At 42.6% G+C, this 13,545-nt stretch overlaps 1 protein-coding gene across 1 annotated transcript; it reads right to left on the bottom strand.

Annotated features, from left to right (window-relative positions):
- Positions 1-68: 68 nt before the first annotated feature.
- Positions 69-9,296, bottom strand: fbxl5 (F-box and leucine-rich repeat protein 5). Its single transcript, XM_071912822.2, has 11 exons — positions 9,204-9,296; positions 8,237-8,452; positions 6,462-6,557; positions 6,104-6,299; positions 5,306-5,491; positions 5,059-5,184; positions 3,846-3,991; positions 3,638-3,720; positions 2,743-3,474; positions 1,897-2,045; positions 69-1,346 (listed from the first exon to the last, which is right to left on the bottom strand). Exons 1-11 carry the CDS (start codon positions 9,285-9,287, stop codon positions 1,270-1,272), a joined length of 2,091 nt encoding a protein of 696 aa, XP_071768923.2. The 5' UTR covers positions 9,288-9,296; the 3' UTR covers positions 69-1,269.
- Positions 9,297-13,545: the final 4,249 nt, after the last annotated feature.

Below are 13,545 nucleotides of genomic sequence, written 5' to 3'. Positions count from 1 at the left end.
TATCCTTCACTTAATCAGGTTTATACTCTAGTATAAAAAAAAAAAAAAAAAAAAAACAACAGTAGAGCTTTAAACCCCAAGATACTTTTATTGTTCTGCTTCTGAATTTTACATTACCAATAGAACTCCTCATGCAAGATTTTTGAACAAGCAAATAATGCCTCTTGCAGATTGATTTAAGATGCAATACAATCTGAATGTTGACCAGAGAACACAGTAGGCTTCTTCTGAGCTGAAGGTGATTCTTTTAAATCCACTCTTAGCTACGCTAAATCTCTTCAACAACTGCATGGGTTGTATCAAAATAGTCTCTCCTATATGAGCATTGGTCCATTTCTTTTCCCACAACATTGGAGTGCTAAAAGAAAGTTTTTCACTGAGATATAAGCAAAAGTCTCAACAGCAAACAGTTATAATGAAGATTAGGCATGACATCAAATTTCTAAAGAGATGGTTAAGACTATACTGCAACATCAGATACCAATTCCTATGCCTGCACAGCCTGTACTCATGTCTCAGTAATTCAATGGATGCTGTGGCAGTATGAATAGTGACAGCGTTAACAAGCATTGGAGCCTGTGGGGGTCAGAAGTCCTCAGTGTACTCTAGGAGTAACCGTCAATACCATCACAGCCGTCCAATGCAGTCAACTTCAATCTAGGGGGAGGAAACAATTAACTCAATCGTGCCTAATTTTCCACATCACCCTTTCCATTAAATGACAAATGTGCGTGTGTGTGTCACATGAAGGTGAAAAACAAATAATTCCTCTAAAACAGATCGCTTCATTGCTACAATCATTCAGGTTATTCTATGGTAAGTATGAATGGTATGGTAATAAATGAGTGATTAAAACACACAAGTGTGAGTGGGAGAAGGGGACCTAGTCAGTACAGCTTGTTAGTTAGTGACGGTTTAGGAAGCATGGTTTAATTTCCTACAGAAAACAGCAAGTACTTGGTGCTCACATTTCTCAAATTTTTGGAACTCAAAAACAAAATAAAACAAACACTTTTTCAAAACCAAAAAAAAGGAACCAGAATGTACATTTGCAGATACTTCAAATCCAACACCCATTAATATTTTCCTTTTCTAAAGGAGTATTTCCTAGAAATACAGATGGAAATGGAAGTGCCAGGAGAAATATTTCTTTTACAGTTTCATCCAGAAACAATTTTTTGAGTGACACAAAATACAGCGAATGGTATTCCCAGGTTAAAGTGCAATAAAAGGAGACGTGACAGGGTGGGAGAGTGGCGCTATGCAAGATCACTCTCCAGAGCGACAGCAGGCCCTGAAGCCACACTGCAGGTTCTGGCAGCCGCTGGCCGTGTCTGCGTGGGGACCTGCAGAGAAACACCACCGTTAGAGTGATCGCCCACTGAATCGCATGCCACAATACAAGGGAAAAAGCTTCTGTTGAGATTTACTGTCCTGCATGCCCTTGTATTCACAATCCACTGATATTAGAAAATTAAATATTAGGATTTAAAGCACACAACTGGTTACAAAAAGCTGTGACAGTGAATATAGAAGGCATCGTACTGGCTACTGTAATGCCTACTTACCTTCCACCTCACAAGATCAGCATCGGTTACTTAAGGCACTTACACTAGGACACATGCTATGTGGGGTTAGTAATGTTTGTCAGTTATCACACATTGTAATAAGTCTGCTAACAAATCTACCTTCCATTCAATATGACATCTTCATATGCAATTTAACATCTAACACAGGCCTTTTCCAAGTGCCTTGCTATACCAGTGGTTTCAACCCCTAAACCCTGGCAATGCTAGTGCCATGCTCTACCCACTCAGCTATACAGGACCCTTGTCTCACATACATTCATCAACAATGTCTGTCACCAACATAAACAATTCCATTTGTGTGTGTTACCGTTGATGTTGTCGCAGTAATAGAAGTGCTCATCATTGAGGGCAGGACAGGCAGACACCAGCTCCTGCAGCCCCACCTCAGTGATGAAGAGGCAACCAGACAAGTTGAGATGCTCCAGGACAGGAAGTCCTCCACGCTGAGACAGAGCCCTGAAACACATGCATAAACATTTAGTGTACAGCACCATGCACACCAACTAAAGACAGTGGGTATGTCTAAGTGAACACCAATAATCCCTTCTTAACCTGATTAAGGCAATAGTCTGACTATAGCAAATGTCATGTACATGCCTTAATCAGAATAAGATCATAATTGATGGAATCATAACCTGATTAACACAAGATTTCTACCTAATCTTCCGATTTATTTGGCCATGTAAACATGTTAACCCAATTTCACTCAGTCTTTTTTAAACCTGCACATGTGAAAAAGGTTGCAGAGGGGGTTTACCCAGATGCAGTGGCAGAGTGCTTGTACAAATGAAAACATGGCAACAGTCACATGTCATAAACTGCATGGGTTATTATGGGTCTTTTGTTTTCAACTAGCACTCAAAATAATATTGCTTGCAATGTGTTCTGTAAATATCAATGCAAACTGACAAAGGTTCCGATATTTTTCATCTGACTGCATCACATCCGCCCAACTATCAAATCAAGCCATATAAATCCTTGTTATTAGGGGAAATTGTGTTACTTCAAATCATGTAAGGGCTTTAGTCAAGCTATCGCCTTTATCTGATTATTCACAATAACCAGTGATGTGTGCATGTAAACATACCCAAGTGTTACCAAAAAAAGAATATCCTTTTGGTTTGTTTGAAATAAAGCAAGAGATGATCTTTACCTCAAGCCCAAATCAGTGACGTGATAGCATCCAGAGAGACTGAGAAATCTCAGTGAGCGTTTAGCCTCTGACTGGTCAGTCCTGTTTCCACGCTCCAGACACTGCAGGCCCCCAAAGGAGCATTTAGTCCGAAGCTCTGCAGTGATGCCCCTGGTAATGCCTGACTCACACTGAGGCCCAGTTAAAGTCCTGAGGGCCATTTCGCTAGTGCAGCAGGTGGAGTGACCACAGAGCATCTCTCCAGACATGGCATACTGCTGATGCAAATAGGAGGCATTAAAGCCAGTCCTGTGCCCACGCCTCCTACTCCTCCTGCAACAGCATGAACTTCCCCCAAGCTGTGTCTCTACAAAACTCTTCCCTTCAGGAACAGACACCCCACCACGACGGCTCCACTCCGCCGCATCTTCAATATCAGCAAGGTCTGAGGGGTCCAGGACCCACACTTGGGTGGGGGTGCAGGCAGTGCCCCAACGGCCTGCCCTCTGCTTGAAAATTATGGCCTGCCGCTTCCGCACCACTGGATGTAGATTCCTCTCATCCAGTAGGGTGATGGGTATTGGGGGACTTTTAAGAAGCTTGGCTCGTCGGTCTGAGCGTTTCCCAAAGGATGTGGAAGATGTCAGGTCACCCAGCCCAATAGACAGTTTCTTCAGGGTGTGGTCAGTGATCTTCTCACACCCCGACAAGTCGAGGTGCTCCAAAGAGAGACAAGCTCCAAGAGATGACCAACTGAAAGAGAGTGGAAGACAAGCACATAGTGATGAGTATTAAATGAGTTCACATAAAGAATATAGCCGACTAATATTAAACTCCATACCACTACAAAGCAAAGAGACTTGGATGAAAATTAAAGAGGAGAAAGAGACTGTGCAGATTAAGGTGCAACAGTTACCTGTCAAATGCAAAGTCCGTAACATCAGTCTGGGTCATGTCCAGGTGAGTGACATTAGGGCAGAGGCTGAGGATCTGACGCACCTGAAAGAGGACAAAAATACAGTCAATCCTCTTCGCAAGATGAAGTCAGTTCAGTCAGAAGCAATCTTCATATTTAGCTATTGTGCCATTACGGTGACAACAGGGGAAAATTTTGCACTACATACCATTTTACTGGAGACTGTAGAGCTGTACGCCAGAACAATGGACTTGACAGAAGAACCCACAGCTGGCAGAAGGTTCTGGATAATCCCATTCAGAAGCTTCTTCTCCCTCTGAGCAGTGCTAATTGCCTCCATATGCCCAGACACATCTAACACAAACAAGTGTTAGGATGAAACAATTAACTCATGTTAGATTTAGAGTTGATTTTAATGATCACCTTTAAAGCATGGCTAGGTTTGGCCCCTAGCTATACAGCAGACCTGTTTGTTATCATCTTTTGAATCACTTCTTAAAACACACTTTATAGACTTGCTTTCATGTAATAATTTGGATTTTGCCCACTTTTAATCTTGTGTTGTTTGTTATGATTTTATTTCTTTCCTTAACCACTTTCATTTAAAACGCATTTCTCAGTTTTTCTCAGTTATCTCCCTTTCATACATTTTAAGCAGGTCCTTTAAAGCCCATTTTACACAGATGAAAAAAAAAAGCTGGGTTGAAGCCATCCAACCGAGTCATGAAGCCAGTTCAAAGTCGGCTTTTTGTGCTGCGTGAAAGGAGTACCTTAAAAAGCAATCTTTCTTAGGCATTACGTGGTGAACGTTATTATAGCGTGTTAAGTTATATCGCGAAGATAACCAATTGGAAAAAAACACACCCATGTTTACCTCGAGCCCAGCGGTTGAACAGCTGAGCGGAGCGTGAGATATAACAGCTTTGGCAGCTCCATTGATTTTCCAAATTAAACATCAGGAATGTCAAACTAGCCCATGCCTGTAGAGAACGGTGCCGTTATTTTTGCGTGATATCTTCTCCTGGCTGTGGTCAAGTTTTTAGAAGACTCGTCTGCATTACTAGTAGCTATATGTATAGTTTCCACTGCCTTGCGCACTTTCAAACAATTACAAAAGATGTTAAAAACATAAAACTTCTACAGTCCAACCCATCTTTAACAGCTGATTAGTGTAAACAACTGCTTGCGTGTGTCTGGTATTACTTAGCAAGAAGTTGGCAAATTGATGGCTTGTTAAAGGTAGGTGTGAATGGATTTAGAACTAGCAATGCTGCATTTCCAATAGCGCCTTTTTGCCAACTTCTGTCTGAAAGGGGCTTTAGATAAGTGCTATATAAAGAATTAATTATAATAACATTTTCTGAAACACTGTTTTCGTCACTACAATTGATGCGTGCGCCTCAGTGAAGATCAAATCTCACCAGACTCATCCACATCAGCATCCTCATCCCATTCCTGATAGGCTCGACCCTCATCCTGTCGACTCTTCACCCACTCGTCATCCGGCTCCTGGTCAAGATCACCTGGAGGGCCGCTATAATAATCCCCTACATTAAAGACACACACACACATTAGTGGGGCAGCACCACTATATAGCCACCATAATTATGTCAAATACCTTACATGTGTAAAACACTTCGAGGTAAACAACAGCTATCAGCAGCTCACCTCTGGCCCAGTGTACAGGGTAGAGGTGCCTCCACAGAGAGCCAGTCTTGGTCAGCTCTGACCAAGCGGTGCACACTTGACTACAGCGACACAGATCATCAGGGCCCAAGTGGAGGAACAGCCTCAGCATGATCTCTGTAGGGAGCTGGGAGATGTGGGTTGAAGAACGCCCCTTCTGCTCCAGTTCTGAGGAACAACAGAAAACAGCTTTGCCTTTGACTGACTCTCAAGACAGTCAAATTTTAAGTGTACCTCTTAATGCCATAGTAGAACCAATGACTGAAATACTTAGACATGAGGTAAATTGTCAACTCATTTCCTGTAAAAGCTAGTTACATCTACTGGAACAACCTCCTTATGAAGATGGCAAGTTGGGAGTGTTATTTACCCAGGGAATGTATGCTGAACTTGTTTGCTTGTATTAAATAACACCTGCTCCACAGTCACTCACTAACACTCATACCTGGGGCTATCTATTACAGCCACAGTCTTAGATTGTTTGCCACTGAACATTTACAGCGGAGCAGATGGTGCTTAAGTGCCTTACTCAAAGGCCCTCCAATGGTAGTTTTTACGGAAAAGGCAAGCTTTTGTTTTTTGCTTCCTCCAAAAAGATTTGCCCAGCTGGTCCGGAGATTCAAGCTGGTGACCTTCTGGTCACAAGCTGGCTTCTCAAACCTTTAGGCTGCCACAGTGGTGATGTTTGTTTTGAACCACAAGTATATTGGAAGTACTCAGGTAGTAAAGATAATACAAATAGTTTTACAAAACCAAAAATTTGTGAACAGACTCACTAACCATCATCTGTCTTCTCATGATCTGCGTATTTGAAGGCTTTCTGCAGCTCCTCTGCCTGGCTCCACAAGCTGAGTCCCTTCAACACCTCAGCTGCACAGTCCCATTGCTGCTGGCTGCAGTGCTGCGCTATCACCTGTTTCTTGATGTCCTTGAGCTCCTCATAGGTGAAGTATTGCATCAGCATGGGCTGAAACACCTGCAATACATCTCGTTAGGTTATAAACAAATGCCAACAGTGCAATAGACTGGACTAGAAAGAAAAATGCTTTCATAAAGTTCCTGGAGCTCACCCATTCTTTGGGAAATCATTTGATTAAAAGATAATTATAAAAAACACAGACATTTGAATGTTTTATACCTCTTCCTCTTCCTTCATGTGGGGCAGAAAGTCCTGTGTGAAAGCTTCCAGTCTCTCCTTCAGCTGCTGGGCATAGTTAAGCTGCTCATATTCACTCTAGAAACACAGCATATTATTTATTTACATTATGTAATGCATTTCAAACATGACAGCTAATCGACAGTCAACATGACAGTCATTCACAGCCCCATCTACAACTTCTGCCAATTCAGTCCTTTCATACAACTACACTGCTATAATGCCATGACAAAATAGGGTGTGGTCACATAGTGACACATTTTTTGTTGTCACTGAATTACAACACATGGCAATATAAAAAATTTGAATCCTTCAATAAATGTTAGTATAATGTATGAACTCTTGAAAGAAAATTTGAATAACCTTTTCAGAATTAATAATCTCAACTAGCTCTTTCACAACGGATTAAAACCATGGTTTTTCCCCAGTTGAAGACAGAGTGCAGGATCTCCATGTTTGAGGGCTTGTCCAAGGCAATGGAATGTTCCTCTGTTTTTACAAACTGATTGGGAAAGAGCGGAAGTTAACATTTACACAATTGCACCATTCTGGAAAGCCCATTTTTGGTTTGCCCATGGCTTGAGAGAGAACAATAACTCTTGTCTCCTAACACCGTTAAGCAGATCACAAAAACAATCCTGCTTCTATTATACAAATGGAACTCAAATAGGTCAACATATCAGCCCACTTCTTTCTGCAAAAGGCCTCATTCTCATCAGCACAACCATCCATAGACAAACACAGCAGAACCTACCACCCTAACATTGTGTACAGAGTTGTTACAAAAAAAAAATCTGTCTTAACGCAGTTCCCACTCCTCCATGCCATTTTTTAGGCAGATACTAAAATTTGTCAGATGGCTTGAATGCATATTATTCTACATTCAGGAGCTGAAATATCTTTTCCTTTCTTAACACTCAACACATACATCGAAACTGGCACTACTGTTTCCGTTCCAGTGTATAGACCAAACCCATCAAAAAAAATGACCCTGCTCTAACCAACCACTCGACCTAGTAGAAAAACCTATTCTGATCAGGAAAATATTCAATGTAAAGTACAGCAAGTGCACTGCTAGTTTCATTACAACTGAGCAAAGTGCAAGATTCCTTCAGCTGTACACCAATCTTCCATTTACACTACACATGAGCTTTCCAAATACAGAGGTAACGTGTGCATATTTTGTCAGTGACACACTGAAAAGCGCCATTATGTGCACTTGCATGTCAGTGTAAATTGATCAAGTTGAATTTTATCCCCACTTGTTAAGGAGAATTACCACTATACAGATGGCTTTAACACATTGTAAGCATGTATTTCAATAGATTCAGTAGATATTTGTAACATTTTTAAAATAGCCTATATTTCCATGTAATTTCTCCATGTCAAATAATACAATGCCATCATATTAACAGAATAATAGTCTGCACTGTTTGATGAGACATTTGTGTTTTTTTTGACAGGTGTTACTGTCCAACTGTTTGCTAAACCCACCTAGGCAGCACCCATATTTGTTGGCAATGTACAGACTGTCATGCTATAGTGATTTTGGGTGGCTAACCTAATAGTTTCTCTAATAACAGAGTGTTACCTCCCCAGTGGTCATATAGCATTAACTGAGCTCTGACGGACTCATGTATGATTTACCTGCAGGTAAAGCCTACTATTTCTCTGCTGAGTAACACTTAAACATATGGGACAGTAGATTTAGGCCCATGGCATGTTCATGAATTTCACTTGAAAACTTATATATTCACCTTAACATTGTGCAGCCCTTTCTCAAAGAGGGATAGCATCTCTGAGAGTTTGTTGTCAGAGTGCACATTGTACACGGTGCAGCTGCGTTGTTGCAACAAGCCGATAATGTACTCATTCTCGATCTGTTCATGCATCTTGAACTCCTTAAATGTGGCACACAGTGACTGAAGAAATGAGCGGAAATCATTGTTGTTGGAGAAGTTAGTTTTTGACAGCTGTGGAAAAAAAGAGAAAAGGTGTGTATCAGGGTCACATGTTAAAACTATAAGTGATATTTACTCTGACAAATTGCTGAATTAGCTACTGTTATGCTGGTCTCTGAGGTCGACCAGAGAACTAACGCATTTGATAAATATAAATATAAACATTAGCACTTCTGCGGGTAACATTACATCAGAATAATTGGTACTTCCTCCTTACCCCAACAACAGCTGTGGTGGGGCAAGAATCAGAGAATGTTAAACCAGACAGCTAAAGTTAGTAATAGCTCAAATTGGTACAGACTTTATGAATCACCAAGTGTAAACTAACATGTAGCGTTAGCCTAACTGGCATGTTGCATAACCAGCTACGTTAGCTTGCAAGTTACGCTAACGCGAGCTAAACATATAACAGTTAGCAAGCGTTAGTTGGTTAGGGGGTGGGTTCAGGTTATGTTACAAAACAACAGTCCTACATACTTCACTTGGCTGGCCAACCAACCGCTTCAATCTAATGTACATATGTCTAGCCACGTAGCTAACGTTCGCAAACTAGCGGTAGAGGATTCGAGACAACCCAACATCTCATCTGCTTCGTCTGAGTGTTGTGTATACTAGCGGTTAGCTAGCACGCTAGCTAGCTATCACGCTAGCTAACGGTAGTCAACTTCAGGGTTAGCTGGCATTCACTCGCCAGATGAACATGTATCGTTAGATATTCCTCTGTATAACTCAAAGTTGATGGTCAATATTTACTCATACACACCTTCTCGCAGTATAGGCCCACCAACTGCTTCATTCGCCAGTGTGGGCCAGTAAAAACATCCACCTCATCTGGAAAAGGAGCCATCTTCACACACTGAACCTCAGTCAGTGCGTCATTTGCATGGCGATACAATCAAGCAGGAGGTGTGTGCGAGCAAGTCACGTGACTGAGCTCCAAGAGTAGACGTACTGATCTGGGACCAATGATTAGATACATATTGCTATCAACTTTAGTACATTTCCAGAGGCAACCTGGTCTCAGATCAGCAGTCACGTTCTCAGACGCAAAACTGGCTCCTATTTATGCCACTTGATGCATGAGCAATTTACATGCAAAACAAACAAGCATACTAGATTACATTTCTCTATGTCCTTCTGGACATTTCCTAAGGAGACCTGTGGAGGACCAAATAGTCACAGTTAAATAAATAAATATGTCAGTGAAATAAATAATTACATAAATAAATACAGAAATAAATTAATAATTTCTTGATTGTTTTCCTTTCATTTAAAAATTCAATTCATATTTATTGTTTTCATAATAACATGACTATATTTAATTGTATTTTTATTTCATAAAAACTTTTTTTATTTTTCACATGGCTTTAATTTTCAATTACATGATATTATTCAGAATTACATTTTTCAAAGTGGTTCTTTTATTTATCTTTTTCTTTTTTCATTGCTCCTCACTTTTCATAATGTCTCAGCCGTCTGTCAATCAAAGTGAATGGGGCGGGATCTATTTGCTGATTGGGTAATCCTTTGCAATCGATTATTTTTCCTGGCTCTGAGGCTGGTCTTGCCCCATGGGCCAAATGACGCTAAAAAAGTCATAATATTAATATATAAAGAATAAAGTGGTAATTTTGAGAAAAAAGTCGAAATATTAATTTAATATATTTTCAGCTTTTATACAATTTATACAGATTTTATACAATACATTTTGCTCATTTTCATGAAGGGTGAGAATAATTCTGGAGTTGACTGTATATGTATATGTATCATGCTATTCCTGTATGATAATTTCTGAATTTTACAATGCATCAATTCACAGCAAATGAAAAAAAAACATTGACTGACATGGACTGATTGCAATGCAACACTGAATTTATTTTTTGCAGAGGGATTTCAGTCCCTCTCTGTTTCCTCGGCTGTTTTCCTCAGTGTTTGGAACAGCCGACGGAAGAAGCATCAGACTCTGATAGTAGGGAGGCTCAGAGGAACCACAGGAGCTTCAGTAGGAAGGCTCAGAGGAACCACAGGGGCTTCAGTAGGGAGGCTCAGAGGAACCACAGGAGCTTCAGGAGGGAGGCTCAGAAAAACCACAGGAGCTTCAATTGGGAGGCTCAGAGGTACCAGAGGAGCTTCAGTAGCGGGGGTCAGAGGAACCAGAGGAGCTTCAGTAGGGAGGTGCAGAGGAACCAGAGGAGCTTCAGTTGGGAGGCTCAGAGGAACCAGAGGAGCTTCAGTAGGGAGGCTCAGAGGAACCACAGGGGCTTCAGTAGGGAAGGTTAGAGGAACCACAGGAGCTTCAGTAGGGAGGGTCAGAGAAACCAGAGGAGCTTCAGTAGCGAGGCTCAGAGGAATCAGAGGAGCTTCAGTAGGGAGGCTCAGAGGAACCAGAGGAGCCTCAGTAGGGAGGCTCAGAGAAACCAGAGGAGCTTCAGTAGAGAGGCTAACAGGAACCAGAGGAGCTTCAGTAGGGAGTTGCAGAGGAACCACAGGAGCTTCAGTAGGGAGGCTCAGATGAACCAGAGGAGCTTCAGTATGGAGGCTCAGAGGAACCAGAGGAGCTTCAGTAGGGAGGCTCAGAGGAACCAGAGGAGCTTCAGTAGGGAGACTCACAGAAACCAGAGGAGCTTCAGTAGGGAGGCTCAGAGGAACCACAGGGGCTTCAGTAGGGAGGGTCAGAGGAACCAGAGGAGCTTCAGTAGGGAGGCTCAGAGGACCCAGAGGAGCTTCAGTAGGGAGACTCACAGAAACCAGAGGAGCTTCAGTAGGGAGGCGCAGAGGAACCACAGGAGCTTCAGTAGCGAGGCTCAGAGGAATCAGAGGAGCTTCAGTAGGGAGGCTCAGAGGAACCAGAGGAGCCTCAGTAGGGAGGCTCAGAGAAACCAGAGGAGCTTCAGTAGAGAGGCTAACAGGAACCAGAGGAGCTTCAGTAGGGAGTTGCAGAGGAACCACAGGAGCTTCAGTAGGGAGGCTCAGATGAACCAGAGGAGCTTCAGTATGGAGGCTCAGAGGAACCAGAGGAGCTTCAGTAGGGAGGCTCAGAGGAACCAGAGGAGCTTCAGTAGGGAGACTCACAGAAACCAGAGGAGCTTCAGTAGGGAGGCTCAGAGGAACCACAGGGGCTTCAGTAGGGAGGGTCAGAGGAACCAGAGGAGCTTCAGTAGGGAGACTCACAGAAACCAGAGGAGCTTCAGTAGGGAGGCGCAGAGGAACCACAGGAGCTTCAGTTGGGAGGCTCAGAGGAACCACAGGGGCTTCAGTAGGGAGGGTCAGAGGAACCAGAGGAGCTTCAGTAGGGAGGGTCAGAGGAACCAGAGGAGCTTCAGTAGGGAGACTCACAGAAACCAAAGGAGCTTCAGTAGGGAGGCACAGAGGAACCACAGGAGCTTCAGTTGGGAGGCTCAGAGGAACCAGAGGAGCTTCAGTAGGGAGAGTCAGAGGAACCAGAGCACCTGAACCAACAGCAGAGTCCATTTCTGGGCTTGGTGTTGTGTCCTCTTCCAGGCCGGGCTCTTCGCTCAAATCTCCATCAAGGGGGGTGGAGTTCATGGCTCCATCCACTACAGTTGGCTGGGTGGAATCATCTAGTTCCACCTAAAGAGGGAGAGAAGCCGTTTGAATTTTAGAATTTTTTTTTTTTTTTACTATACAGTATCTTATCCAGCTACTCAATCATACATCTGCGCAGGTCTTCTTACCTCTTTGGTGGTCAGCACTTCAGACATTTCCATGTGTTTCTGTGGCTCAAACATAACACAGATCTCCCCCACTGTGACGTCAACGATCCTGGTCAGCAGCTCTGGCCCAAAGCGTTTCAGCTCCTCCAGCAGGACATCTGGAGTGTACTTCTCTCTGACCTCGTTCTGGATAGAAAGGACCTTCTCATCCCGGATGGAGCGGGAGAAGGCGGCCTGACGGTCCGTGGAGGTCAGAGAGGCAGAGAGCTTATCCTCAACGGCCTTCGTGATTCCGACGGCCAAGTCGCTGAGCTGCAGTGGGGGAACGGACAAGAGGATCGCCGGATTAATCCAGAAGCCCTGCAGCACTTTGGGCACAACCAGCATCACCACTTCCTGGGGGCCGAGGAGGCTGGAGCTGGGCTGCTGCTTCTCCACCAGGCTCCTGATGGCTTTGTCAGCCAGACGGATGATCTGAGGGTCTCTGTCGATGAGAGTCGCTCAAAATGAGTTGAAATACAGATTTTCTGAAAAGACACAATTTCCCCATGGGAATCATTCAAGTTTCATCTTATCTCATAAATGTGACTTACTGAAAACAAGGACTGTTGGCTTCAGGTGAGTTGAGCACGATTCGGGCTAAAAACTCAATAACCATCAGTTTCATGCTGATGTTCACCTCCCACATCTGAAACAAGAAATGGGATGCACCATTAAGATTTGACATATTTACAGGATCAATCTAGTGTTATGTGATAATTTACTCCAAACTGAGTCTTTTCATGATCTTGGTCTTACCAGCGTGAGGAGAGGCTGGACACTTTTATCAAAACTCTCAAGATCAAACCTCCACAATCTTCACATGGAAAGAAAACAGAAGGTTCATCTTAACTGTTGCTCTATTTTCTTCTCATTAGTAACAGCCTAGCTTAAAGGAATAGTTCACCCAAAAATGAAAATTCAGTCATCTACTCACCCCCATGCCAGTAGAAAGTTTGTTAGTCCATACAACAGATGGACAGACAGAGTTAAAAAAATAACGGAAAATAACCATAAAATGGCTCCATGCATTACAGCATAATCCAAGTCTCTTGAAGCCAAAAGATCCCAAAGTGACTTGAGTGACTTGAAAAGACCAACATTTACACCATTATTTAGCTGAAATTGCCACTCTAGCTGTTGATTTTAAAAAACGTCACGTTTGCACGCACCCGGTCTCTATAGGTAAGACTAGCTTGAATTACCAGAAACAAGACTTCCGGTTTGGCCGTTTAGCCTTCCAAATAAAAGCACGAGATTTTAAAATACTGTTTTAAAGCAATTACTTTATATTTAATTGTCAAATTCAATAAGTGAGTTTGATGTCATAATAATAATGAAAAATGCCATAAAATGTGTCATTTTTAACTATAAACGCTGCATGTATTACAA

Source organism: Centroberyx gerrardi, chromosome 9 (genome assembly GCF_048128805.1).
Source record: "Centroberyx gerrardi isolate f3 chromosome 9, fCenGer3.hap1.cur.20231027, whole genome shotgun sequence".
NCBI classification, from domain to species: domain Eukaryota; kingdom Metazoa; phylum Chordata; class Actinopteri; order Beryciformes; family Berycidae; genus Centroberyx; species Centroberyx gerrardi.
Note: the sequence above shows the minus strand (reverse complement) of the source record. Positions and strands in the feature narration are given on the sequence as shown.

Excerpts from the sequence above, each read along its gene's own strand:
- fbxl5 (XM_071912822.2), bottom strand. The coding sequence starts at position 9,287 with ATGGCTCCTTTTCCAGATGAGGTGGATGTTTTTACTGGCCCACACTGG. Across the intron at positions 5,185-5,305 it reads CCCTGTACACTGGGCCAGAG|GGGATTATTATAGCGGCCCT; the intron begins GTGAGCTGCTGA and ends TCTTTAATGTAG. Across the intron at positions 2,046-2,742 it reads GTCACTGATTTGGGCTTGAG|GGCTCTGTCTCAGCGTGGAG; the intron begins GTAAAGATCATC and ends CATGTGTTTCAG.